The 26,681-nt window shown below is 50.4% G+C and overlaps 7 protein-coding genes across 7 annotated transcripts; 4 read left to right on the forward strand and 3 right to left on the reverse strand.

The window, feature by feature from the left end:
* The first annotated feature begins 2,249 nt into the window (after nt 1-2,249).
* Nucleotides 2,250-4,675, forward strand: BU24DRAFT_438242 (uncharacterized protein). The gene is made up of 3 exons (XM_033530247.1): nt 2,250-2,490; nt 2,556-3,098; nt 3,152-4,675. Exons 1-3 carry the CDS (start codon nt 2,436-2,438, stop codon nt 4,504-4,506), a joined length of 1,953 nt encoding a protein of 650 aa, XP_033389205.1. The 5' UTR covers nt 2,250-2,435; the 3' UTR covers nt 4,507-4,675.
* A 172-nt stretch (nt 4,676-4,847) lies between these two features.
* BU24DRAFT_416535 (diphthamide biosynthesis protein) lies at nt 4,848-6,887 on the forward strand. The gene has a single exon (XM_033526479.1). It carries the CDS (start codon nt 5,022-5,024, stop codon nt 6,747-6,749), a length of 1,728 nt encoding a protein of 575 aa, XP_033389206.1. The 5' UTR covers nt 4,848-5,021; the 3' UTR covers nt 6,750-6,887.
* BU24DRAFT_416536 (uncharacterized protein) lies at nt 6,798-10,657 on the reverse strand. Its single transcript, XM_033526480.1, has 5 exons — nt 10,422-10,657; nt 10,146-10,361; nt 9,826-10,094; nt 9,425-9,724; nt 6,798-9,375 (listed from the first exon to the last, which is right to left on the reverse strand). The coding sequence occupies exons 1-5, from the start codon at nt 10,514-10,516 to the stop codon at nt 7,124-7,126; spliced, it is 3,132 nt and encodes a 1,043-aa protein (XP_033389207.1). The 5' UTR covers nt 10,517-10,657; the 3' UTR covers nt 6,798-7,123.
* A 271-nt stretch (nt 10,658-10,928) lies between these two features.
* On the forward strand, nt 10,929-12,619 carry BU24DRAFT_403938 (uncharacterized protein; the record flags this gene model as incomplete). Its single annotated transcript, XM_033525611.1, has 3 exons — nt 10,929-11,135; nt 11,184-11,345; nt 11,405-12,619. 3 exons carry the CDS (start codon nt 10,929-10,931, stop codon nt 12,617-12,619), a joined length of 1,584 nt encoding a protein of 527 aa, XP_033389208.1.
* Nucleotides 12,620-13,852: 1,233 nt separating this feature from the next.
* BU24DRAFT_10023 (uncharacterized protein) lies at nt 13,853-14,631 on the reverse strand. The gene has a single exon (XM_033520683.1). The coding sequence runs from the start codon at nt 14,521-14,523 to the stop codon at nt 14,023-14,025; it is 501 nt and encodes a 166-aa protein (XP_033389209.1). The 5' UTR covers nt 14,524-14,631; the 3' UTR covers nt 13,853-14,022.
* Nucleotides 14,632-17,281: 2,650 nt separating this feature from the next.
* BU24DRAFT_446010 (uncharacterized protein) lies at nt 17,282-21,033 on the reverse strand. Its single transcript, XM_033530738.1, has 7 exons — nt 20,864-21,033; nt 20,651-20,772; nt 20,167-20,268; nt 19,792-19,808; nt 19,335-19,461; nt 19,224-19,254; nt 17,282-19,150 (listed from the first exon to the last, which is right to left on the reverse strand). The coding sequence occupies exons 1-7, from the start codon at nt 20,946-20,948 to the stop codon at nt 17,712-17,714; spliced, it is 1,923 nt and encodes a 640-aa protein (XP_033389210.1). The 5' UTR covers nt 20,949-21,033; the 3' UTR covers nt 17,282-17,711.
* A 2,380-nt stretch (nt 21,034-23,413) lies between these two features.
* On the forward strand, nt 23,414-26,167 carry BU24DRAFT_10138 (uncharacterized protein). The gene is made up of 5 exons (XM_033520697.1): nt 23,414-23,923; nt 23,973-24,085; nt 24,140-24,505; nt 24,562-25,145; nt 25,196-26,167. Exons 1-5 carry the CDS (start codon nt 23,534-23,536, stop codon nt 26,092-26,094), a joined length of 2,352 nt encoding a protein of 783 aa, XP_033389211.1. The 5' UTR covers nt 23,414-23,533; the 3' UTR covers nt 26,095-26,167.
* Nucleotides 26,168-26,681: the final 514 nt, after the last annotated feature.

The following is a 26,681-nucleotide window of genomic DNA, read 5'->3' on the forward strand; positions in this document are numbered from 1 at the left end:
CACACAACGCTGACGTCAAACCTTCCGCTCAATACAATGATACGATTTTATCGTGCGAATAAGCATTAAAAGCGTTCACAGCTCGTGAGATCTCAAGCCATAAGCTTCTGATAGCTCAAGCTGAAATGAATGTTCCGAATAGGTAGTTCAAAGTCCTAGGTTCTGTTATCGAGCTTCCCTTTGTATCTTCAGTGGTCAGCTATTCGTGCGAGCGGGATTACTATGGCGCGTTCTCCAATAGCTAGGTACTCTCTGTAATCTGATTAAGAAATCAAGCGTTGCTCCCTCGGATGCCAGCATCATCGCCACATTTCGGCACGGATGCGACGACGCCCCGGTCGAGGTCTTACATGTGGGAAAAGCCACATCCGTTGCACACCAAAACGGTCTTGCAGATGTGATCATACCCGCGTACCTCGTACCTCGTACGAATGGGTGGGGGCTTGCTTCAGCCACGAAGAATAACAAAGAGTTCTGCTTGAAGCGAGATTTGATGGCCTCTTTGGGATTTATCGCCAATAACATCATAAGGCAAATTGTGCTGCTTTTGTTTTCGCGTATCAATTGTGATCAGGCATATTCAGAGTGGCAATTGACTGTCACGTAGTAATGATGAGATCATCTTCGCGGCAAGGTACTGTTTCAGGAGCATGTTGAGACAGCTTCATCTGACAACAGATGGGTTAACCAGGATGATAGACAATAGCCCCATGACGCAAGGGTTTCTGCAAACTAGAGATAACCAAAGATTGTACGAGCAGGCCCCCAAGAGTTTATAAGCTACCAGTAGATAGAGTACGAGTAAGTAGATAAAATACCTTGAGGAAGTTCGCGATACTCCGAACATTCGCGTCCGGAACCCGCGGACACTTAATTAGCATGCCCACCAAATGGAACGTAAGCTCGAACTATGAGGTATGATACAACGTGTTGCTCGCCCCAGAAGTGCTGACGAGGCACATGTGAAGGAATAAAGAGTTAGAACACATGCAGTGCAACATTGAAAGAGGAGAGAACAGTTTGACTAGGATCACGGCCAGATTTGAAGGGATTCAAATAAAGATGCGCATGCCGGACTTTTTGAACGCCGCAACCCCATCCGGCCACACGTCCTCTGTCCTGAGCGAAATGTATCTCGAATTTATCCTCGAGACAATTGATATTACCATCCAACAGGTTAATCCTACCATGGCCAGCGTAACAAAGAAATGTTGCTTTGGTGGGGCGATACATCAGCTACGAGCTAAGGTATGTAGGAAAGCAGAACTATCACAGCACCTCTAGCCATGCGAGGTAAGATCAAGCGCTGAAGTGTCAACTCCTAAATACTCGTGCCTACGAGTAGTATTCAGCATCTCGAATCGGCACCTCACGATTCCGCGACCTTCGACATTGCATGGCTGCTCCGGCTGTCATCCGGTTGATCCTGTTGGTTCCCGCCAGAGGAGAAAACCCCATCGAGACCAGCACTACACAGAATACTATATCTGAGGCTGTAGATTCCCATGTGGATGATCAATAACGCAGCAGTGGCTGTGCGTAACAAAATAACAAAACTTTAATATTCTGACTTCCGGGTCCGAAGCGTATTCGCACGCTTTTCGTATGCGTACGGAGAGCCGTACACTTGACTCCATACGGAAACCTTCTGTGTACGAGAACGAGTGGCTTTGTCGCTTTACTGCCTATTCGGTCCAAGCAGATGTACTTGTAACCAAATTGGCAATTGATTAGACCAATAATGCTGACGTGAAGGAGCAAACACCAACTACCCCTGTCCTGGATCTGTAGTGTTCATGCTTGGCTTACATGGATGGGAAATGAGTGTTTACTGCCAGCGAATACTCCACCGTACGAGTGTTTCAGTTCACAGTGCCCGTCGCCTGTCCGTGAAAGGAATTATCCCACGAGCGTGAAGCTTGAGTGCCGAAGTAACCGGTCCCGAACAACGCTTGATTGCAATACTGATCAATTTTATGTATGTCTTGCTGGAATGGTCCCTTTGGGTCGCGCAGTAAGAGGTGCGGTTGTTGCATGCCACAGGACCACAGAAAGCGGTGTATATGAAGAAATGCCAAAAGCAGTATATTATTTTATAAATAGGGAGGATCGTCAGTAATTGACAGGGACAAGCCACATTTACGGTCGGCTTAGCATGAGGTCACTGAAGGGGTCCTCTGGGATCCACATCCTCCTCCCTCTTGAGTGTTCCCCCAAAAAAAGGCTGATGGTGCACCAAACACAGCCATGACCACCCTCCGCCAACTCCGCCGCTGAGGACTCCACCGCATCATCATTTAACTCTGGGTCTCTTCCCACCACATTCGTTTGTTGAGATCTCGTCTATATCCATTTTCTAACTTCACTTCTGGCGGCCAGTGACATATTCTACCTTTAATTTTCTTTTGTTTACTTACATTCACCTATTTGCTAGCATGAAGACTGTGCAGCACCTGCTAGCAGCTTCCGCACTCACAAGCCTAGCGAGCTGTATGTGACTCTCCTACCCATCCCAAAGCTTCCGCGACGATCTCCTTGCTAACTACATGTCTCAGCATCCGCCGTCGCCCGCCGTGAATATGACGATATAACAAGGCGCGCAACGAACCAGGCCCCCAATGGCTATGCGCCCGCGAAAGTTGACTGTCCCTCGACCCGTCCCAGTATCCGTGTCGCCAATGGACTCTCGAATGAGGAAACAGAATGGCTGAAGAAGAGGAGGCCGAATACCATCCAGCCCATGAAGGATTTATTGGGCCGCCTTGACTTTGAAGGCTTCGACGCTGCAGGCTACATCAACAAGCTTGGAGAAAACACCACCGCATTGCCCAATGTTGCTATCGCATTCTCCGGTGGAGGCTACCGAGCTATGACCAATGGTGCTGGTAACCTAGCTGCGTTCGACAGCCGTACCTCAGGGTCGACCGAGAAGGGGCATATTGGTGGCTTGCTGCAGTCGGCTACCTACATTGCTGGGCTTTCGGGCGGTGGCTGGCTGGTGGGAAGCATTTATGCGAACAATTTCACCTCTGTCCAGAATACCATTTCCCACAACGAGGATGGAGCTGTCTGGCAGCTTGGAAATTCTATTCTCAAGGGTAGGTGACAAATGCTCGCATGCGAGAAATTTTAGGATTGACTGTGAATGCAGGTCCCAAGACTGGTGGTATTCAGCTACTCTCGACTGTCGACTACTACAAAAACATCTACGATGCCGCAGCGGCCAAAGAGAACGCCGGATTCAACTTCAACCTTTCCCTTACCGATTACTGGGGTCGTGCTCTGTCTTTCCAGTTGGTTAATGCTACAGACGGCGGTCCCGGGTTCACGTTTTCGTCGATCCAAGACGATGAGGACTTCAAGAATGGAAACGCCCCTATGCCCATCCTCTTGGCGGACGAGCGTGCTCCTGGAGAAACGATCATCTCGCTGAACACCACCAACGTCGAATTCAATCCATTCGAGATGGGAAGTTTCGACCCTACGCTCTACGGATTCGCACCACTCAAGTACCTTGGTTCCAACTTCAGCGAAGGCAGGCTGCCCGATAACGAGCCCTGCATTGCCGGCTTCGACAACATCGGTTTCATTATGGGAACTAGCTCTTCCTTGTTCAACCAGTTCATTCTTCAGCTGGATGGGCAAGACTCTGTTCCCAAATTCTTGAAGGATGCCTTGACCGGCATCTTGAGCACAATTGGCGACGGCAGCAATGACATCGCCGACTACACCCCCAACCCTTTCCTTGACTACAACAACCGCTCGAACCCAAGTGCTGAGGGCGAGCGATTGACGCTTGTCGACGGCGGAGAAGATGGCCAGAACATTCCCTTCAATCCCCTCATCCAGCCGATCCGTGCCGTCGATGTCATCTTCGCTGTAGACTCCAGCGCAGACACAGTCCCTGACTCTGCAGCGAACTGGCCCAATGGTACCTCGCTCGTTGCCACCTACCAGCGATCCACCAACGCGACCATACAGAACGGAACCGCTTTCCCTGCCATCCCCGACCAGAACACTTTCGTCAACCTCGGCCTCAACAACCGACCTACCTTCTTCGGCTGCGATGCTCAGAATGCTACCACCGATGCCGGAACCGCACCACTCATCGTGTACATTCCAAATTCTCCTTACGTATACAACTCCAATGTCTCCACCTTCCAGATGGAGTACAACAACACGGAGCGAAATGCCATCATCGAGAACGGCTACAATGTCGCCACACAAGGTAACTCAACCCGGGATGATAAGTGGTCTACCTGTGTTGGCTGTGCTGTGCTCTCTAGGAGTTTCATCCGCAACAACCAGGACGTACCTTCGGTCTGCCAGCAGTGCTTCGACCGCTACTGCTGGAACGGCACCGTCTCCTCTGAGAAACCGGCCCCATACTTCCCACAGTTGGTTGGAAAGGCCATCAACGTCCAGAGCTCGTCAGGAAAATCGACTCCCAGCCTCATCTGCTGGGGCGTTGCCGCGTTCATTACAAGCTACTTTACAATGTGTTAGTAAAAGTTAAGGACCATTTTGGAAGCAATACCCTCTTTTTGTAAGATAGCAAAGGACATTGCATGGCTGGCGTTCAATTTGTTGTCAACAGATATCTTTTTATTTTGCGTGTATATACTAGTTAACTGTCTAATCTTTGACGAAAACCAAATCTGTTCTACTGTCCATGATCAATTGAGTGCTTGATTGTATGTATGCCTTCCTGTGACCAATGAAACGTAAGCTTTTCCGGATTAGCGACGGAGCAGAGTCCTGAGGCTCTACCACCTGCGTCACATCGGTCGGTCGGTGGTTTTTTTTGGAGACTCCCCGCCCACCAAAAACTTTCACCCCACTACAAAAGTAACTATATCAAACCACCAAAGTCAGTTCACGCGATCATTCTCGAGCAAGCGTGTGCCCCGACTGAAGCCACTCTCTAGCTTTCTGATACAAAGCTACATACGCCAAATTTTCACGATAAAGCAATGTACACGTAAAAATAACCAAAAAACACACTCTACACGCAAAACAACATGGCCGCAACTGCCCTCGAGACAGCACCCGTGCTGTCCACGCCCGAAACCCACATCTTTGAAGACCCGACGCCCATCGTAGACACGTCCAGTCTCCCGAAGCTCTCGGACGAGCAGATCGCACTGACCTACGAAGTCGAGAGGACGGTCAGGGAGATCCGAGCCGGGCGATGGCGGAGGATAGCGCTGCAGTTTCCGGACCACATGCTGGTGGACGCACCGAGGGTGTATGAGGCGTTGAGTCGGGGGTTGGAGAATAGTCGGAAGGTGCAGGCGCAGAATGGGACGGAGGATGTTGCTGCACAGTCTCAGGTCGCGGCGTCGAAGGTGGAAGAGTTAGCTACGGATATGGGCAATTCGTCGTTGGAAGAGCAAGATGCGGAGGAGAGGTTGTTCATCTTGGGCGATACGTCGTATGGATCGTGCTGCGTGGACGAGGTGGCCGCAGAACATGTCGATGCGGATGCACTTGTGCATTATGGAAGATCATGTCTCTCTCCTCCCTCGAGGTTACCCGTGATATACGTCTTCACGGCCCGGAGTCTTGACCTTGACTCTGTGATATCTACCTTCCAGCAAACCTACCCAGACCACGACCAGAAGGTCATTCTCATGGCAGACATACCCTATTCGCACCACATCTCGACCTTACAAACCCGCCTCCAAGGATCCGGCTACACAAACCTCTACGCCACCGAAATCGTCCATAACCCATCTTCCTCGCTCCCCAACCGGACCGTCCCCCCAGAAACAAAAGACATCCCCGAAGCCCTCCTCTCCTACAAACTCTTCCACATCTCCGACCCGCCCCCCTCCCTCCTCCTAACCCTCTCCTCCCGCGTCTCCTCCATCCACATCTACCCCACCGACACCACCGACACCACCGCCATCGAAGCCCGCTCCGCCATGACTCTCCGCCGGCGCTACGCCCTCCTAACCTCCCTCTCCACCGCCCCCGTCTTCGGCATCCTCATCAACACTCTCTCGGTCAAGAACTACATGCACATGCTCTCCCACGTACAGCGCCTCATCGCCGCCGCGGGAAAGAAATCCTACACCTTCGTCGTCGGCAAGATCAACGCCGCGAAGGTGGCCAACTTCTCCGAGGTCGGCGGCTGGGTCGTCATCGGGTGCTGGGAGAGCAGTCTGATTGAGAGCAAGGAGTTCTGGAGGCCCATCATCACGCCGTTTGAGCTCGCGTTGACGCTGAAGGGGGATGAGGAGAGGGTTTGGAAGGGCGAGTGGACAGGAGACTTCCAGTCTGTTCTAGAGAAGAAGGAGGAGGATGTTGTTGCGGCGGAGAAGGAGAAAGAGGCAAAGGAAGCAGATGCGGATGGCGAGAATGGCGAGGGCGAATACGACTCGGAAGAGGAGTCTGCACCGCCGGAATTCGACCTCAGGACCGGACGTTATGTCTCGCATTCGCGGCCTATGCGGGTATCCGCGCCACTGAAGGAGGCCCAGCAAGAGCAGATTGAAGGCGGGGAAGTGAAGCCTGCCAGCACGGCGTTGACGAAACGGGCGAATGGCGAGCTGGCTCATGTTGGGGGCGTGATGTCGCCTGGCGCTGAGTACTTGAAGTCGCAGCGGACGTGGCAGGGTCTGGGTAGTGATTATAGGGAGCAAGAGGAAGAAGGCGCTGTAAATGGACACGCCGCACGCATCGAAGAAGGCAGGAGCGGTATAGCAAGGGGATATGTAGTCGGCGACGATGCCACGAAACATTAAAAAGCATAAAGCAATAGAAGGTCAGCCTTAGAAGGGGCGAATTCCCATGAGGGATATACTCTTTGAAAAAAGGATAATACAATGTTTCGAATTTGGTCTCTAATAAATATTCCTGTTGGGACAAGAAGCATCGAGGACGCGCGCACACTTTCTCCCCTTCCCTAACGCACACATGATCCGTACAATACCGCACTGACTCTTCCTAATTCCAGATACGCCCAGAAGGTATCTTGGAAGGATCCCGTTGAAACATGTAAAACTCCCAGAATTTTGATGCCGCTCGGTACAATTGGGAAAGGAAATAATTGGAGTTAGAGAGAGAGAAACAAAAAACGCCCGAAACATTAAGCCCGCTTACTCCTTGTAATACTGCTTCAACCACCGCCTGCGCTGATGGCTTTGAAGAGCCCGACCATGTAATTCCTCAGGGTCAAGTTGTGCGCCATGACGAAGAACAATTGATCTTTGACGGGCGCAAAGATCCTGGGGACCCAGCCTTGTGCAGTCTCGGCTTCTCGGTCTTCCTTCTCAAATTCCTCGTGTTCTCGATGTTGTGCGTCGCGCGCTGCGTCACTGAGGCGAGGCTTCTTTGCTCCAGTCGATCGTCGCTGTTCAGGGCTTGCGTCACGCGTACGCTTGAGCGAGGTTGGAGAGGACGGGACTTCGTGCACTGAGGAAGGAGGATTCAGCTTGCCTAGCTGTCTGGCGAGGTTGCGCAGTACAAGAACGGAGGCGAGTGGGAGCCCGGCAGCGTCTTGCTGTTCATCGGTCTGTGTATTGTAGTAACGCAAGACTGGTGACGGCTCAGTAGGGGGTACCGCATCGCGAGATCCATAGCCGCCGTTTTGGTTACTGTACCGGCCGCCCATCCCGAGGCTTCCTAGGCCGACAGGTTGGCTAAATTGAGGTTGGAAGTTGGTATGATGGATCTGGGCTGAGCTGGTAATGATGGTCGCATTCGATGAAGTACGGTTATGCTTAGCATGGGTCGATTGTAGAATACCAGTATCTGGTAAATGTGTTTTGACGTGTTGTCCTGCCTCATATGCGGACTCGGTTCCCTTGGGATTGAAGTGTGTGCACCCACCCCAATGACAGAAGTATTTGATGGGCTTTGATGCGGCGGCCACGTCTCCATTCTCCATGTTAACGTCTTCCTTTCGTTCGAGAAGCCACTTATTATTCTCATCCCGAGGAATATTGAGATGCGCCGAAACTATGTGTTCCCACATGGCCTTTGCGCTCGGTGTGAATTCGCCACACTCAATGGAAGGGTTGGAGTGCTTCGTATCAGAGTATCCGTTCAATAGATTTGGAGGGTGCCAAGCGCATCGCATATAGCCCTTCTTTGTGAGAGGATCCACGGGTACGGAGCGAGGCCTGATGCCTCTGATTGTATATTTGGGTTGGCCATTCACTTGGAGAACCTGGGCAGATGCGCTCGAGAAAGTCGTGGAGACATTTGTGATGAAATCTTTAGCTGGCATAAGAGCTTTGTGAGGCTGCGGCTGCTGATGTTGCTGGTTTTTAGACATTACGTCCTGGAAGGCAGCATTGTACGCGGACCATAGCTGGATTTGGGTGATCTCTCCGGCGCTGTCTTCTTCAAAGCATGTCCGTAACCACTGGGAGCTTCTCTCGGGCTCATCCATTGTAACTAGGTGCTCAATGATGGCAGCAGATAGCTTTGGCGCGCCATCGGCGGGTTGTGATGATTTCGGGGATTTGCTGTTCGGGCGGCGTTCTTCGAACGTGACTTCGTTGTATTGAAGCAAACGCACGAGCTGATGGACCAAGGCCTCGACATTTATGTCATTGATCAGCGTCTCCACATTGTCCGTGAATCCTGTATATAGATACAAGAGGTCCAGACAGGCGTTTCGCAGCTCCTCGTCCTCCACCAACAACCAATCACATATGGCCTGAAGGGTTTTCCTTGGAACATTAGTCAACTTGTTTGTTGCTTCGTGATTCATTCCAATGCGGCCAAGTGCTCTTAAGGAAGTGATGATCTTCCCGCGATCCTGTGAATCAACCTGCGCTAATAGTGAGGTGTAAACGGGGTCCTTTGGCCCTAGGATCCAGAATTTTGTTAGTTGTTCAGCGATCTCGAGAGCGTAATGCTGTAGCTCGATGGCCATTGCATGTTGTGGCAGATTCAAGATGATGACGATGAGATCTCGAATAGACGGAATCATAGATACAAACGCGGCATTTTCGTTTAGCATGACCATATTTCGAATGATGAGCGCTGCCTCGTTGGTCATCCCCAAAGCTCTTGCCACGTCTTCTGGCAAAAGATCATCCTGAAGGTCCAGTGGTTGTAGGGTCTCAATCCTGGTGATGAGATCTCTGGTCCCGAACAGACCATTGAGAACGTTCGGCCGGGTCAATTCCTCCTCAATATACGAGATCTCCCATTTTACATCGTAGAATAGAGAGGACACTTCAACGACTTTCGCAATTAAGGCTTCAGCCAGGCCCGGGAACTGATCGAATCGGTATTTGTCGCCACGTTCGTGTGAGATTTTCACGAGGTGATGAAGTGCATAAGCTTCCTCTTCGGGAACCTTTGAGCGTAGCGCATGAAGAGCACGAAGGTAGATATTTGGACCAGGAAACCCAGCTAGCATTGTCAGATTTTTGGATTAAATTCAGGGTACTTCATTACTTACTGCCAGGCAACATCATGCCCCGAGTAGGTTGCGGCTTGTTTTTCCTATTCACGGTGTATTTCAAGCGAAGATTCCTGAAGTGTTCTGGGTTGTTGGAGGGAGTTACTACGGGTTTCATGGTAGAGGGCGCAGTCGTTCGAGGTTCATAGCTGGCAATGACAGCGCCAGCACCACCTCCCAATATGCCGTTGGGAGGTCCGCTGGGTTGACTCGGAGTCGAATTGCTAGCTGGCTGTCGCGTCTGCCGTGTTGTTATCTCGGGCTGGAATAGTACCCGCTGCGGAGGCGCATGGCGAAGAGCTTTTGATAACAGGTTAGCTGTGTGTAGGGTGAAAAGAGCAGTTGCGATCATGCGCATGCTTTGGTGTGCGACACCAGGAACACCTGAGGGATACACGTACTCCTTGTTACTCTACCAGTACTCCCTGGCTCATCCACATCCATCTTGTCTTCCTTCTTGTCTTCCTTTGGGGTTTTGCTCCTTGCACCAGAGTCGTCGGAGTCGTCGGAATCATCTTCTCCGGTTCGCAGGCGCTCCGTCTCTCTGTTTGCAGGGCGGAAGTAATTCTCTACCGTACGAGTGAGCAAGTCTCCTCCTTTCGCAGATACATCTTCCAGGATCTCTTTTGGCGGTGGCTCCCTTTTATGGAAGTGTTGGATCTCATAGGCGCTAGACAAACGTTAGTCCTGAGACAATGGGTGGTGAATGTTGATAACATACGCAAGGTTCCTATAATAGGCGGTTTTCACAATGAAAGCTTGGGTCGTTAGATGGGGACTTCCAGGGAGGAATTCGCCTGCAAGCCTCCTCCACGCGAGCTTGTTGCCTTTGGTATCCGAGACTTTATCGTAGCCGCCTTCTTCGCAAACACGCTTGTAGAGACGCAGAAGGTCAAGATGCCGGGGTCCGACCTTTGGTTCGCGGTCAAGATGGGTTCTGAATAACAAGTTAATGTCATGACAGTATGCAGGACGACGCGCCGTCGCATAAGCTCACCCTCGCTTCTCGTGATATTCTGCGAGTTTGCCCATAAATTCATCATATTCCGGCGTGCGATCGATGGACGGTTCTCGAGGTTTGTTCGGCGCCATTGTGCTACGTGCGCACTCACAAAATGATTACGCGACTCGGATCAGACAGGCATAGACGATATTATTTGTTTGCGAATGTGTTCGACGTGGTGGAAATGCCCTTTGTGCAATGCGTGAAATGCGCGGCGCGCTTCCTGGTTCGGGTGGTGATGAACATTCTCTCGAGCTTCAGAGTCGCGCGCCTCAACTACGAAGCACGAGCCATCTATCGTACGTGTCACGTGATCAGGCCATCCCAACCATGACTCGTCCCTTCCTCTTTCCTGAACATTGAATCTATTTGCATCACACACCACATGTATGATACAATTGATATGCTGAAAGCTCTGTGGTGTTTTCCACATAACTAATGTACTCTGTGACAAATTTGATTGCGTGTCTCACGAAACACTCTAGAACTCATCTTTGAATCATGCAGCGTACCTCGTCCACCACGTTCATCAGCTTTCCACTGGCAAAGTACTCTCGGGCTACAGATGTTCCTCCAGGCGTCACTGAATTCACCTGGAGTCATGCTACCTCCGATCTATACATTGTTATCGACACTTTCAGAGCTGCAAATAACAACATGGGTCAGCCCTCTCAGCAATTGAAAGTTGTCCAAGGCACACAGATCATGGTATCATGAAATCTTAGCGTATGCTTCAACGCTCTAATCATGACGCAGGAGAATATCCCCATTGAGGAACTAGTCAGACAAAGCCATCAATTTATCACTACCATGAGACATTTGAACACAGAAGTGAAAACTGAGCAACTTCCCGTATCAGCCCTCGTGCGGCGCCCACTGTTAGCTCTGAGGTGGAACCTCCCCGAGCCATCCAATATGGTAGTCTCTCATATGAATTTTCACAGTATTGCTACGTCAAGTTTGCTCACACTGGATAGATCCGTCGAATGCAGTTGAGATTTTCTGTGAATGCCGACTTTGATACCGTATTCAATCATCTCCGGGCTCTTGGTCTTAACATGAATGATACACGTCCTTCCACCGCGTCTACTTTGAGACCTTCTTCAAGCACTGGCTTTACAACTTCGGCCTCGAAAACCCTCGACAACACTGTACGTCCTGCGACATCATCTTCTTCAAGTACTGCACCGAGGATATCTTCTCCTCTAGCTCGGAGCCAACTTTCTAGCACCAATATTGCTCAGCTTTCGACCGAGGAGTCTGTCACAATTCCCCAGACCCTAAAGCAGATTGAACCTTTCGTTCCCAGTTTCAATCCTATCGTGCCCCCCGAATACTTCCATCGACCGGATTCATCAGCAGGAGCTTCGGCACGCCCATCCAGTGAGGGGTTTCAAACGCAATCAGCATTCTCATTTGGCAGTGAGATACAGGTGAAATCGCCCTTCTCATCGACATTTGGATCAGACACTCAACGCCCTAGAAGCCAAGACTCATTGCCTCCCCGGCGTGAGCTTCCGTTCACTCGTTCTATACCGAAGTCTTCAGGGAACGATGTAGTGAATCCTGGCACCAATAGAGCTCGTCCAGGAAGCAACAGTTCGAACATATCTATGGGTCCTCCACGCTTACCATCTCCACCTCAGCCAATTCAGCGCAGTCCTGCTTCCCTCAAAAGTTCGCATGAGGTAACGGGACTTCTTGTTCCCACTTTCACGCCAGAAGCGTCGGAGCCGTCCCACCCAGCATCAACTTCTAGTCGACCTTCAGCCAGACTACCAAATCTACCTCCCCTACCAACACCAACATTTGTCGATGAAGCCGCTATAGGAGGCCCCAGGAAGCGACCCTGCCCATCGAGCCCACCGTCTAGTGCTTCGCGAGTTGATCGTACCCAAACCTCCAGCAGTCGCATACCAGAGGCTGAAAGTGCAAATAACCTGAGCAGCACAGTCCCAGCATCTACACCCTCGACAGGCACCATACCACAAGACCGAGTTCTACAGGACATCAGGAACGGAGGGAACGGAAACACCGATACTGATCTTGCAGCTTATGTCGCACAGTCACACGACGATAGGAGGGCAGCGCTTGATGAGTTTTTCTTGAGCTGCATCGATGATGACAGCTTTATCACACTGGTTGAGGATGTATCAGTCTGTTGGAGTCGCCTCGCTCTCGGTCTACGGTAAGGACTACAGAGACCGAGCGAAACAGTGACATCTTGTATGCTGTTATGGAACGCTTATGGGAGAGGCCTGGTGTCACAAGGCCGATCTTCTCCAAGATGAACTTTCATCTAAAGAACCATGTCAAAGCCTTTGATGCATATATTACTTCAACCTACTGGAGATAAGACAGCATATCTAATCCACATCCAGCCCCCGGACATGTCTCTGCAACCGAATAAGGTTGCCAAGATTCAGGATCTACCAACATCATTAACTGAACATTTCAATGAATGCATTTATTACAGGTCACTATGTCATAGATGATCCCATCAGCATAATTCCACTACTCTGTCCTTTGTTTCATCTGCTTTAAGGCCTTGACATACACACCAAATCATAAATAACAAACACTTCCTACATCCTCCGAAATCATTCACCCACATCATCCTGTCTTCCACGCCTCCCACGTGGTTAGTCAATTGTAGTCATGCCACCACTTCACTCCCGGCTTTTCCTCACCTCTTCACAACCAAACCATGCTCAAATGGCAATCGGGCGTTTAAAGCGTGTAAAGAAAAAGGGCCCCACCACTACAGAGTTCCAATCTGACAAAGCTGAGATGCGCATGCAGGCGTCCTTCCACCCCTGGTCAAACCGGATGTACGGGGAGAACAATGTCCTAGAGATTCCGGAGGAAGGGATGCTGGGAAGGTACGTGTAGGATGTGGGTGATTTATGGTGTTTTCTCTTCTTCAAAGATTCAGGGTGTGATTGTTGTTGAAATCAAATATGCCTTAATTATTAAGTAGGGATTCGGTATAAAGATGTAGGATTGTTTGCGTCTACCTCATTGTCGTGCAAGTAATAGGCAAAGGCAATTACACTTCTCACTTTTCCTATCTGTTTTGACCATAGTCTACGAAAACATATGCCTCTACTTGCATCACGGATCTACACACCCGTTCTGATCTTTCTCAGGCTCCAATATGAAATAGGAAGCGAAAATAGACATCAAGGTGTATTACATGCCTCGAAGCAAATGCGTGTCGTGGATGCTTTACAAGTCCATACATCCGAACCATAAACCAACCAACCTATCTCACCATTCGCTACGTACTGCACCTTCCATATGTGTAGTCACGTAGATCAGGTCATATTAAAACCAACCCTCCTGCAGCACGAATCCGCAGGAATCCTCGGGTCCCGGGGGAGTTAGGGATCGCCACGTACCCGCCCACCCAGCAGGAAGCAAAAGCGTCAAGAAAGAATGGAAAGCGACAAGCAACGCGGCGACCTCCGCCAGAAGTCCCAGCACGGATGCTGGAGTTAAATGCAGGAAGTAAATATATCATGACACCGACGTGTACATACGTCCCTTAAATGTCTACAGGCATCTTCCCCGCAAACACCACCCTCGGTTCTGTTTACCACGAAAAGAGACAGCACCAGTGCGGGTGGGTACTGGGAATGATGATTGTTATCATGAATAGCCAATGACCTGGCTGTGCAGCTTGACCCCACTCATCAAGTAGGAAAGGGGAAAGAGAATTGCCAGCGAAATGGAGCGAATCCTTTCTTGGGATAATTAAACGCGTGCGTTGAAGATGTAAAGGAGTTAGACTATGTTTGGATAGTTTTGAAACGATGCTCTTGGTTTTTGTGGTCTCTGTTTTTACCTTGCTTGGACCTGAGCCATCGTCGATTTGTGGAGGATTATTGGAGAGCGGCACAGCGGGTATGTATGGACAGGAGGGAGGCAGGTAGGTATACCTAGGTAGGCATGGTTGGCTGCTTAGCTTCTTTTCCAGTAGAGATTTCAAGGTGCTTGTGGTTGAGACGGAGGCGGTCAAGGATGAAATCGTTTTTCTTGATACTTTAGGTACGCAGCAGAAGATTGACGGGTAGGTTAGCTCGAGGCGTTTCATTTACGAACGGCTCCCGTACTAAACGTCAAAAGTGCATCGCTGTCTATGTCCTAATAATGGATCGCTTGTGCGTATAAAAAAAGGTAATTACCAGTACTTCTGTCTGTACGTATGCTCTAGCACACGAGGCGTTATCATCTCGTTTACTAGCTACAGGTACCTGCGAATTTAGGTATTGCGATGCTTGCCGCAGCTGACCGACCGATCTGACCGCTTTAATCATCATAAATGCAGTTCAATAGGTTAGAGAAAGGCTTTTCGTGACTAGCCCGATTGAACAAATCCATTTCATGGTATTTCCCATTATCAGTACACGTGGAAAATATCGCTTGCTTGTCCTCGTTTTCGATATGATGCCGCTGCATTCGTTGTTCGAGTCTGAGGATAGAAACGATTAGTGTGCAGAACCGTTCACCATGGGAGTGCGAAGTTCCTGATCCGCTTCCAAGGCTACCTAGGTAGGTAATTTCCTGGACTTTCGAACCATGTAAATACATCGCCGTTACCCTCTCCCTGGTTGGTTGAAATTTTTTGCCCTTTGATCCTACTCTGACATGACTTGCCCTGCGTTTGGCTGCCCGCGATGTGAGCAGACGAACAGGTTACACCAGTGCGACGAAGATCGAAAGAATAGGGGTTCTTAGTCTAGAAGCAGGCCAAAAAATCTCCGAGAATCAGAAATCGGATGCTGGCGATGGCGGGATGCCGCGAATACACTTCTGAAATGAGATATGACAATCATATGATGTGCAAAGGAGCGGTATGTGATGGGAATTGATTGGCTGGCCGATCTACCGAAGCGATATCCTGTGCGACATCCCATCCCATCCCACCAGCAGGAAAAAGCAATAACGAAGACGAGTACGAAGTGCAAGTAGGGCACAGTGGAAATTACGAGATCACACTGTATAATCGGAGAGACGATGGGCGAATGCAGACTACATCATATCGTGTACGCATTGAAGTCGAGAACCTCGAGTTGTACTACGTAAAAACCCTGATCTGCATGGTTTCGAGAATGGTTACTACCGCGGTCAACCGTCCATCATGGAGTTGTTGACAGGGGCACATCAAGATGCAACATGTGCCAAGGATCGAGATGATCGGCGGCTTGGATGGTTGGGAACGCAACTCTCTCCTTTGGCGGTGGTGGTAGCTCCAGGGCTGTGCCACTTGACTCCACTTCCCTCTGATGAAAGGACTTTCGTCACGCGGGCGCGACAGATCTAGACGTGATGGGATGTTTAGAGTACGGAGTACAGTAAGATTGATGGCTGCTGAGGAACCATCTTGCGGGTTGGAAGACATAATGCGACGGCCTGGGGGAGGGAAGCTATAGTTCATTCGTGTTGGGAAAACCCCCATGTGTCGTATGGATGGAAGAACTGGATGAGGCACTTGAAAGCGGCAGACCCTCGAAGACAGACAATACCCGCCCGGACCGCAGTTGGCGAAAGCCCAGGCGCCCCGTGCCATACCCGTATCAGCATATCAATAATGATGGAAAAGGCACAGCAGCCAGGTTGTACGTAGGGACCTCCAGTATTAGTGGAGTGTTAGGCCTGTGGAAGCAGGACAGAATACAGTTAGTTTCGAGCTGCAACCACTTCGGCCAACACGATCCATCGCGTCTGGGTACTCTGTTTGCATGGCTTCGAAAGGGAATGTGGAAGCGGATATCGACTGCATCGACTGGACGGCTGGATGGAGGCGAATGTCATCAGCGTGGGCATGCCAGTCCTGGGCGGCGGTGGGGGAATTGCATGTATGTATGGATGGAGTATTGTATTGTATTCGTTCAAACCTCCAAATGCTCGTCCAACTCGTGATCACAAGTGAGGACGGGCGGATTCCATCACCGTATTGCTGCAGGGTGCCAATGCGGCAGTCGCTAAACGGCTGTGCATGAGACCTTTTTGCTATTGGAACATTCCTCGCTGCAGTGCCCGCATCATCTTTGTGTTGCTTCTTTCACAGGTGAATGGTGGGTGGACGTTTATGAGCACCCGCACCACATGGATCAAGTCCGAACGCAAGGTAGGAAGTTCCCAGGAGCATTGGATTAGGGAAGCGAAGGCGAATTAGGAGTGTCTGGCACATTCAGGGCAAACCAAGAAGGCTGTGTATTTCTTGACGGCTGCTGGGCAGAGAGGCAAGGGCGTGCCTCTCTCCATGCTGACTGCCTTTCCGGGCTGCCATCACTGGGTGAACGCAGTTCTGTCGCTGATGGAAGACCCCGACTTTGCCTCCCGCAGGTCGTTGGCCGGCGCTCCATCATTCCTCATGGGAATAAAATTGTGTGTTGCCCAGGCGTCATTCATGGTCAGCACAGTTGGTCTGGAGAAGCTCTGGTGGCTGGGTCCCAGACGCCTTTCGCCGCAAAAAGCATGGTGAATGTGGTGTGGCAGGCAAAGGAGGGGTTCTATCGTTACCCGTTCTTATGACACTGCAGGGTTCGGATATGTGTGGTCGACGCTATCGGGGGTCCTCCAGGTCTGTGAGATTCTCCCATTATTGCAGCACGAGCAGAAGTGAGCTGCCTGTGTTGCGGGTTTGCATGTGGGTGGATGGCTTGATAGATGGATGGGTGTCCGTCGCCTTCCCTCCCCTCCCCTACCTGCTCAGCTGAACAGGCGCAAATAGACGTGCAGCAGGTTGTAGCGAACGTCAGTCTCGTTCAACAACACCCAGCGCCCTCGTATCCCCAATACAGAGAGATCCTGCCACCTCACAACGTCGACTTCAATATCATGCTTCAAGATGTTTGTATATAGAATTTCTTTTTTTCATTCAAGTGCGGTCGTTATGTAGTAGTCAAACGCCAATGCCTGGTCTATGAAAATTTTAGTCAAAAGATGCCCCCCGTCATGCAACTAACCCATCCCATCGCAATGGGAAGTGCTATGCCCAACACCCTACATGTATGTACGTATGCTGGTGTGCAGCTGGTAACACACAAAAAATATCGTGTATGAAACATGGCCTCGAACGCGGCATCAAATGAATTGATTCGGGCCGGATCGTAATATTCACAAGTGACCGAAGTCTAGAGAAACGAAGAGGAAAACGCAAAAGTACGGAGATATGAACAGGCTCTATCCCGGAACACAGTGGTATCCTGCAGTAATCATGAATCATGTAGTCGTAAGATGCGATCAAGATTCGATTTACAATGCAGTTCCTGGCCACTACTGCCATGCGAACTGGTAATTGGGCTTGCTGAGGTCGAGCTCGAAATCTGATATCCAGGGCTCGCTCGACCCCAGTTCATCGAGGGTATTGGGGATCGCAATTGCACGTGGTTCGTTGTACAAGTTGTCTGGGAACGAAACGGCGATGTCCTTTGCACCGGTGGCGGCAAGAAGGTCGGAACTGAATCCCCTCATAAAGTCGAGGTCGATACCTGTACCCTCAGGTGAGGCCGTTGACAGAGGGAGGGGTGCAGAAATCCCCATAGATCCACTCATAGTAGAAACGCTGGGTCCAGAGGTCGCAATGCGGAATGCAGGGCTGTCCTCCCAGAAAAGAGTTTCACTGGCAGCAGATGGTGGAGGCTTCGCAAGGTCCATGTCTCCCATGGCAGACTGAGCATTCTTATGGAATTCCAGATCCCCAAACAAGGTTGGCTCGCCAATCTCCGAGTGGGCAGAGGAAGCATTGGTCAGGCCTGGGTTGCTGGGAGGCTGGGTCAAGGTATCATTCAGCTTGCTAGGGTTGAGCGGGAGATCGCCAGCAGACCAGATAGGGTTGTTGAGACCAGCAGAATGGATAGCCCAGTCGTTGTCCATGTTGGTAAGACAATCCTGCGAAGGAGATGTAGAAAGACTGCCAAAGCCGAAGCTGCGAGTAATGTTGGCCATGTTGTTGGACCAGGGCCACTGTTGCGCGGACAGAGCGTCGCCCAAGGGGCTGTCACCCGGAGAGTTGCCATCTTGGCCAAACGCGGTACTCTGTGTATTGAACAGAGATTCTTGGAACGTGTTGTTGTCGAGGCCAGCGGTCAAAGGTGCAACAGGAACATTGTCGGTCGAACGCTGAGAAGAGCCAAGGAAGGCGTAGAAGTCGTTGTTGGACAAGGAATGAGTGTCCAACGCACGCTGCGCCTTAGCATCGGGCTGTCCGCAGGTGTTGCCTTGCGTGTACGAAGCGAATGCAGCGTGTCCGTGGAGAGTGTGAGGACGACCATGCTTGTAGTTATACGGAGCCCCAGAAATGTGAGCCGTGTTGTTGTTCCTGTGACAAGGCTTGTGGTGGCCATTGGCGAAGACAGTCAACGTGCTCTCAGATTGAGTAGCCGTAAGCTTGGGCTTCGTACGTGCTGCATGGAGTGTCTGCTTTCCAGTGTCGACCTTGAGATCGAGGGGATCTTTCTTCCCGCCACAGATGCATTTTGAGCCAGAATGGCAACCACAGCTATCATCAGTTCCTGAAGCATGATTAGAATCGTCGACACTGACACTAGCATTCTCCATACCCTTCGCGTCGCCCTTGTCTTTGTGCTTGTCCTTGTCTTTCTTATCGCCACAGTCACACTTGGCGTGATGAGACTTGGACTTGCGAGCGCCGCGACAGTGCTCGCATTGCTTGACAGGACGACCCTTCGGGTTGATGTGGTGCAGTTCGCGATCTGTGGCAATTGTGTTAGTCCATGCATTGAACGACAAAGTATCGACGTCAGTAAGGGTGTGCGTATGGCATACCAGTGTGCATGCAGCCGCTCACGCGGTGGCCCTTGATGCACGAAGAGCAGGCATATTTCTCGCCGTCGATGAGCATTCCGGTATAGCTACGGCCGATTGCGGTCGTCGCACCTGGCGGTCACTGCCGGGCGAAGGTTGGCTCGTAGCGTAGAGGAAGAGAGAGTTGTACGTTGAAGCGCGAAAGTAGGCGACCAAGGCCCACGGGGCGGCAGAGGCGATGACCAGAGTCAACAAGCGACTGCCGAACGAAGTAGAATAAAGAATTGGACAATTGAAGTTGAAAATGGGAAACGTAACACCAGGGTATCTATGTCAATGGGTGGAAATCAACGCAGGGTAGGTTCGTAGCAGGTAACCGTCAACGCCGGGAAACGACACCGAGCCGAATACAGAGTGGAGAGTGGAGAGCGAGATTGATAGAGTAGATAGACCGAGGAAGACGAGGCGAAGATCTATGATAGAGACGGAGAAGATGATGGAGATGATGATGATGGGGGGGACCGAGCCGCTGCACCAAAAGGCGCTGGGCGAAAAGCGTTCAACGGGTATTCTGTTGTAGAAAACAAACCAGCGGAGAGGGCAATCCTGAAGCCGTGTAGAGTTATGAGAAAGAGAAGAAGAAAGAGGAAGTCGAGGGAGCAGACGGGAGTGGGAGAGGGTAGTGGTCGATTCACACAGTGCACAGGGAAGGGTGTGGGAGGATCCACATGTGCTATGGGATGTGATTGGCTGCAAGGAGAATGTCCCGATGGGGAATGGTACACTTTCGGACACGCATCCACCACATGCTCTACCATACTTTGTTCGATCTTAGACTTATTAGAACTTTTCGCTCTTGTTATTGGACTCAAACTTGGACTTTGAAGCTTTGGAATTGTTACAATATTGTATTTTGGACTTGGTCTTATTCAAGGATGAGTAGTGCATACCATTCTATACATACAGTATCAATTCTGATAGGTACTCCACACTGTATCCCGTCACTACATTGCACGGTGCTGTATTCACTGAACTGTACCGATCTACTGGGGTACTCCGTACTGTACTATATATACAATTCAGATACGATACGATTCTTTACCACTATAGATATACTCTAGGTATAGTCTGTTTGTTGACCTAACCACATAGAAACAAGAAATGCATCACCCATCCCCCAATATACCATCGAACGTCCCTCTCTCTCTTTCGCTTTCCGTTCTGGTGCCTCTGCTGTTGCTGCTCACCGCATGCCACATCGCTATCCCTCCCTCCCTCCATCTCTCCACGCAATCTCTGCATCCAGCAAGCCATTCCATCCCATCCTCCCCCAGCCGGCATTCTGTGATGACCTGCAGAACTGTAAGCCCGCGCTCGGTCCTCAACCCGTCCTGTCTCGTGATGTACCTACTTTCTGCTCCACATCACAATTCTTGCCAATAGCGTACCACTTTGAAGAGAGGCAACACATCGTCATCGTCACCACCTACTGGTACCTGTTCTCTCTCTTTCTTGATTCCTTGCCATCCAACTTTCCTCCATTCCGAGGGCTGTTTTCTCTCCCTAGTACCTAGTATCAATCAGGTTCGTGGTGGGTGGAACGAGCGCACAGCACCGCATCGCATTGCATCGTCTCTTCTCCTACCGCCTTGTGCACGTACTTCTTCGTACCGGATCCACACTATTGCGTATCAAAAGCAAGTCTCCACCCACCAGCACGGCCATGTCCACAACCCCACGCTCCATATCATGATTGACGGACGTCCCGTCGTCCCCTGAGCACAGTCCAGTCCGTACAGTCCGTTGCCAAGGTGATCATCCAGATATAAAGTGTCACTTGGAGCTTTTATTGCTATGCGCTGCGATGGCTTCCGCCGCAATTAAATAGAACAATCGAACAATAGTGCCCAGATCTACCTAGGTGCTACATATGCAACGGGGTTATGTCCGACTGACCAACTGAATGGACATGTACTCCCTTCGTCGTGCATTACCTTCAGGTACCGGTCCACGATTACATCCTCGTCAGCCGTACTGTAATTACCAGCCATATTTCGTGCAGCCATCGGAGCGCCTCCGTGCCGTTAGCCCGCTAATTGATCGCGCGTGCGAGCCTCGCAAATGGTTCTTTACGCTGTGTTACGAGTACCAATGCTGAGCCTGCTGGTACCCTCGAGAAGACAAGACTCGCACCACAGCACAAGCAGGGTCCCGTCTTCTCGATCTCAGGATCGACTGCATGGCTATTGCCATCTACTTTGACTCTCTTCCCAATCTAAGTGCTCTGTGCAACTTTTGTGTCCAACTCTGGTACAGCCGGCTAGGCCTACCGCTTTTTGACAGTATGCCACCCTCCATGCATGCCATTTAGACCGATCGCACGGCAAAATTCCGTTCTGACCAGGCGTGCATCATCGCTCGCACGAAGGAGAAAAAATCTGCCGTGGCTGGCCATTCGTCTCGCAGCGCTGTTAGCGCCAGCCGCTCGCCCTAACCACTACCACTGTAACGATACATGTGGTGCTGCTTAGCACCTCGTAGCTGTACGAGTAGTAAAGGCAGCATACTTCCGCTAACAACCAACATATCCCACATCTCGATAATTAAAATATCCAAGGAGAAAAGGTTTCACTCTGTGCATCTAGGCAAAGCATTTATCGAGATGATATGCTTCCGTCTTGGATGCCGTTGCTTCGATCTCTTAAATACTGCTGCAGATGTGTTGTTCACCACCCGCAGCAGGTTAAAAAGGTTCGGAGGTCATCTTGCGTCCGCTCATCCATTCGGGCGCTGAACTGCGCTGACCGAATTCGGCGCGTCTACCAGTAAATAACTTATGTGATACATCCTACTGTCTTAATCACTTGTGCGATAATGTAAGTATGTTTTCCCGGTGATTAGCTTTGGTCATCTCTCTATTGGCTGTGCTTCCTACAAGCAGATTGAGGACTTTTGATCCAACATCCACATCCATCACGTGCCGATCGAAATTTCGATAATCCCACGGTCGATCCAACAATCTACAACCCTAGCAGGCGGAAGAAGATATTAGATCCTCTGGAAAATTCCAAGATCTCATCTTGTCGATCGCATCGTAGTGGAATGGGATGACAATGATTAACAGTGGAAGCATGTGACCTCTCCCGGTACATCCAATCAATCCTTGAACATCACAAATGCAAGACTTGATGATCAAATATCTGGGTCTTGGATACGTTCTCACCCGCACAGAGTGTCTAGTATATTATCTTCTCATGGCTAAATCTATATGAGTGAACGCCTGATGCAATGTATTGGTCCAATTCCTTGATTCATTGTTGGCTACCTACTTGGTCTTGTCAAGGTGATAGAATGGCATTGTCTGTTTCTCAGGTTGTCTGTGCCCTGGAACAATTTTGAAACGACTTCAAAAGGCTAGAAGTAATATTATAGTCCAGATGAATATTAATAGTTATATCTAGAATGACGATATCCTAATCGCAGGTTTTAAAAAATTGCGAGACTACGAGGGAATATTTGCATTGATTTCTTGATTCTGTTGCAACGAGGTTCTGCCAACTGTGCTGATGCTGTTATAGATGGCTGGACGAACCAAGGTCAGAATGCTTTGGGCCTGCCAGCTTCTCGGTCAACATGATAAACCAAAACAAAGATATCCTTTGAATTGCAGTTCTTCCTTCTCTTATGTTCCCAGATTGAGAATAAATAGACTATAAACAAGTGTCTTCAAATGCAAAGGCTCTCTGACATAGAGTACACCTCCAAACCTGAAGGCTGGGCAAAATGAGTGAAGCACATCACAGTAAAACTAGTAGATCCAAAACGAAGGGTTTCCTTACAACCAACTGGTTTTTAAAGCCTGCACTGTAACTCTACGAGTAGCAACATGCTCATGGAAGTTGAGAGCATTAACATAGTGCGCGATGCGGTGTCACTCATCGCCCATACGTTTGCCCGGCGTATCCGGTGCCGATCGAGTGTGAATGAGACGAACGGCCATACAATAATCCGCATCCCAACGTCGGAACTTCAGAAACAAGAACTAAACACCTCAAACTTAACTTATCTGCTGCCCAGAATCATGGGATGACTTCTTTTCAAGACTCCAGTGTCGCTTTTTGCACTGGGGTAACGTCGCCCTCTCTTCGACCGCGCTAGTACAAAAGGGCGAGGCTGCTGCCATAATGTTGGTCGCTCTCTCCCGCCGAGTCCACCCATCACCAATACAATCCACCACGACTCGCCACAACATCGCCTAAATCCACTCGAACACACTCCAACGCGGTCGCAAACCGATTCGTAGCCTATCGCCGTCATCGCGCCTTCTCGCAATGGCTTCCGGCGCCTCATACACCGAAGCCGACGCGCAGATGGGTGGTGGACCTGGTCTTTATGGCAACCAGAATGGAGGAGGATCGCCCTCGCAGCAGCAACAGCATCTATCGCACGATCATGACCTCTCATCACTATCAGAAGGGATTGCTCATATCCAGCGCAATAACGAGATGATGGACGCTGGAGGACCGCAAGCGCATCACATGGGTGCATCAATGAATCCCGCGCATCACCAATTCCAAACACCACCGCGCCCCGCACCCTCTCCCCAACAGATGGCACAAACGGTCATGGGTCTGGATGAACATAACATGTTCAGCGACCACGATAGCAGTCGAAAACGCTCAAAGGTCTCTCGCGCCTGCGACGAATGTCGGCGGAAGAAGGTAGGAAGCACTTGCATGTTTACGCACGACTCTTGCTAATCGCATGCAGATTCGATGTGACGCCACAAATGAGAATGGACCAGAAGCTTGTTCAAGCTGTAAACGAACAGGAGCGCGTTGTCAGTTTAGTCGTCAGCCCATGAAACGCGGACCAAGCAAAGGGTACGGTTATACTCACGATAACATGCATTCATCTCTTTTGACGCGTCTTTCTAGGTATATCAAGGAATTGGCCGACCGACTCAATTCACTGGAGAATCAGATACAATACCCACACGCGCAGCCTACTCAAACTTTCGACTACGCGCCAATGCGCGACCAGCCAGTCCCGGACACGCAAGCGCAGACGCAATTCCAGCGCAAACGGACTCATTCCATATCCGAAGGTCTTCAAGAAGGGTACAATCGTTCGAGCTGGCCCGCTCAAGACCGCGGTATAGAGGCCTGGGATCCTCGTGCGCTCTCTTTGCTGACCTCTCAAGACCTTCCGTCAAATGGGCAGACAAACAGACGCGGTTCCTATGGCGATTTAACACTGGCAGGTAATCTCATCAATGGGACGAATGAAGGAACTATCAAGTCGTGAGTCACGCGATCTTTCTGGCTGAAGATACATGTCATACTGACTCAAGGGACAGATATTACAGCACTATACACTTGGTCTATCCTGTCCTTGCGCAAGATTCAACAGCTCTGAACCGTCTGACTAACTGCCCGGCCAAATTGAGAGAATCTTTCTTCCTTGCCTTGGAATGCAGTGTTCACTCATATGCGCCAACGGCATTACCTCCGATGGACGTTTCTCTCACTCAACTTATTCAAAAGTGTCTGGAAGCTCTCGAGCTAGCCCAGCATACACTCAGCGATCCAGATAGTTCGAGACAGTTCTACAACCACCTCGTATATTGTCAGACTCTGGTGTTCCTCATCATCGCATCAGACAGGCCTTCCACAGATATAATTGCAAGCACGTCTGAGCTTCTAGGCCGACTTGCTGGGCGCATTTCGGAGCTAGGCATTAACGATGCAAAGATTGTCGCGGCGCTACGAGACCAAGATCGTGAGCTGTACGAAGACTCGCGCCGACTATTTTGGACCGCTTTCATCCTGGATCGCTTCAATGCATCGAACAAAGGCAGGGACATGGTTCTGCCATTGTACGCTGGCTCAGTATCCCGGGATGATTATGATGCGCTGGGGGAGGTTGGCTATCACTTAGCCCGTAAGTGTGTTTTCTTTATAATTTGAAGTTGTTTCTGACCATTTTTTCAGGTGCTGCCGATATCATTGGCCAGGTGACTTATATCGCTCGAGCTGGAAACGTGCCTAGCATCGATCCCACTTCTGCAATGACCTTTGCGGACCTAACCTCTTCGTCCCCAGCCTCCTTGTATCTCAACGGGCAGTTGCTACGCTTCCGAGAATCCCTTGAAATTAGCTCCCTGCCACCTACATCGCCACCATATCTTGCCTACCAGTATCTTCGCATCGTGGTCGCACGTGCATCTACTTACACGGCGCCGAAAGAGACGCTTGCTTTCACCAAGGAGCTACTGGGGAGTATACAGGCCGTCAATGGGTCGATAACCCCGCTGCACCACATTTTTGCCCATATAGTGGCAACCTCTCTCACCGACCTTGCCGACAAGGTTGAAACCCAGATCGATGCACATGGTAGCATCAGAGAGATGGATGAGGCAATTGCAAATGGCAACATTCTAGTTCGCATACCCGACGGCCTAGGGTGGGACACAGCGATCCGAAATATACTCCACCAGAAGAGATCATCCGAAGCACCACCTAATAATGTAGAGCAGACCGGCCCAGCTACAGAGCCGAATATGGCCGGGCTCCAACACCTTGCTGCGGCTGCAGTAGGCGAACGTGAAGGGACGGATGCACGACCATCGAGCAGTGGAGGAAGCGCGCAAATCTCGCAATCAAATGCAGACGTCAAACATGACCTCACTGCTGCTATGGCTGCTGCAAGCGAGGCCGCTGCCGCCCAGGCAACCGCTGCCGCTGCCCAGCAACAATTACAAAGTGCTTCTCCAACTGCGAATCCCGCACATGATGGAAACGCCAACAGCAACTCGGGACCAGGCGGGGACAACGACCAATATGACCCGAGTTTGATAGGCAAAGACGGCTTCATGTCAGCAGTCAGTTGAGCAAACCGCACTTTGCCTCGGTCCTCATTTCCGTAATCTCAAATATTTCGCCGCCATTGTATCCCTTATATCAAGATGTCTAATGTTTTATGGCATGTTTCTCGTTGGCGTACCATATACCCGGATCTTGATACGCCGAAGAAATGCTACGATCCCCCACCTGCTTCCTCAAGATTGCTATCGGAGATGCTAGGAAGACGGATGGTCAAACTCAACAGCACATCCGGAGCCGACATGGCAGGCGACAATTCCCTTGTAGTCGACGGATGACAGGTCAATGAATTGACTACATCTGTCATCCTTCTTGCCTGGCGGATCATGTTGCAAACGGTTCTGCGCCCATCTGGCCAGGACCAGTCAACGCCTGCAAATCCACCTTGCACACCAAACAAAGGTGCTGCTGCATCTTCCTCCACCTTGATTCCCAACCTTTCTGTCTCAATACGGTAAGATTTAAATCCTAAATTCTCTTTCCTACTTTTCTCTGCTCTATTTGCCTGTATTGCCTGTCTACGGAAAAGAAAATTTTTATACCCCCAACTTTGTTAATCCTTCCCCTTCTCTCTTTCTCTCCAATCCATCAATTC

The sequence above is a fragment of the Aaosphaeria arxii genome, assembly GCF_010015735.1.
Source record: "Aaosphaeria arxii CBS 175.79 unplaced genomic scaffold BU24scaffold_1, whole genome shotgun sequence".
NCBI lineage: Eukaryota > Fungi > Ascomycota > Dothideomycetes > Pleosporales > Aaosphaeria > Aaosphaeria arxii.

Excerpts from the sequence above, each read along its gene's own strand:
- BU24DRAFT_438242 (XM_033530247.1), top strand. The coding sequence starts at position 2,436 with ATGAAGACTGTGCAGCACCTGCTAGCAGCTTCCGCACTCACAAGCCTA. Across the intron at positions 2,491-2,555 it reads ACTCACAAGCCTAGCGAGCT|CATCCGCCGTCGCCCGCCGT; the intron begins GTATGTGACTCT and ends TACATGTCTCAG. Across the intron at positions 3,099-3,151 it reads TGGAAATTCTATTCTCAAGG|GTCCCAAGACTGGTGGTATT; the intron begins GTAGGTGACAAA and ends CTGTGAATGCAG.
- BU24DRAFT_416535 (XM_033526479.1), top strand. The coding sequence starts at position 5,022 with ATGGCCGCAACTGCCCTCGAGACAGCACCCGTGCTGTCCACGCCCGAA.
- BU24DRAFT_416536 (XM_033526480.1), bottom strand. The coding sequence starts at position 10,516 with ATGGCGCCGAACAAACCTCGAGAACCGTCCATCGATCGCACGCCGGAA. Across the intron at positions 10,362-10,421 it reads GAATATCACGAGAAGCGAGG|AACCCATCTTGACCGCGAAC; the intron begins GTGAGCTTATGC and ends CTTGTTATTCAG. Across the intron at positions 10,095-10,145 it reads GCCTATTATAGGAACCTTGC|CGCCTATGAGATCCAACACT; the intron begins GTATGTTATCAA and ends ACGTTTGTCTAG.
- BU24DRAFT_10023 (XM_033520683.1), bottom strand. The coding sequence starts at position 14,523 with ATGAAACGCCTCGAGCTAACCTACCCGTCAATCTTCTGCTGCGTACCT.
- BU24DRAFT_446010 (XM_033530738.1), bottom strand. The coding sequence starts at position 20,948 with ATGGAGCGTGGGGTTGTGGACATGGCCGTGCTGGTGGGTGGAGACTTG. Across the intron at positions 20,773-20,863 it reads TGTGGATCCGGTACGAAGAA|GTACTAGGGAGAGAAAACAG; the intron begins GTACGTGCACAA and ends GATTGATACTAG. Across the intron at positions 19,255-19,334 it reads CGCCCGGCAGTGACCGCCAG|GGCCACCGCGTGAGCGGCTG; the intron begins GTGCGACGACCG and ends TCGTGCATCAAG.
- BU24DRAFT_10138 (XM_033520697.1), top strand. The coding sequence starts at position 23,534 with ATGGCTTCCGGCGCCTCATACACCGAAGCCGACGCGCAGATGGGTGGT. Across the intron at positions 24,086-24,139 it reads AAACGCGGACCAAGCAAAGG|GTATATCAAGGAATTGGCCG; the intron begins GTACGGTTATAC and ends GCGTCTTTCTAG. Across the intron at positions 25,146-25,195 it reads GGTTGGCTATCACTTAGCCC|GTGCTGCCGATATCATTGGC; the intron begins GTAAGTGTGTTT and ends CCATTTTTTCAG.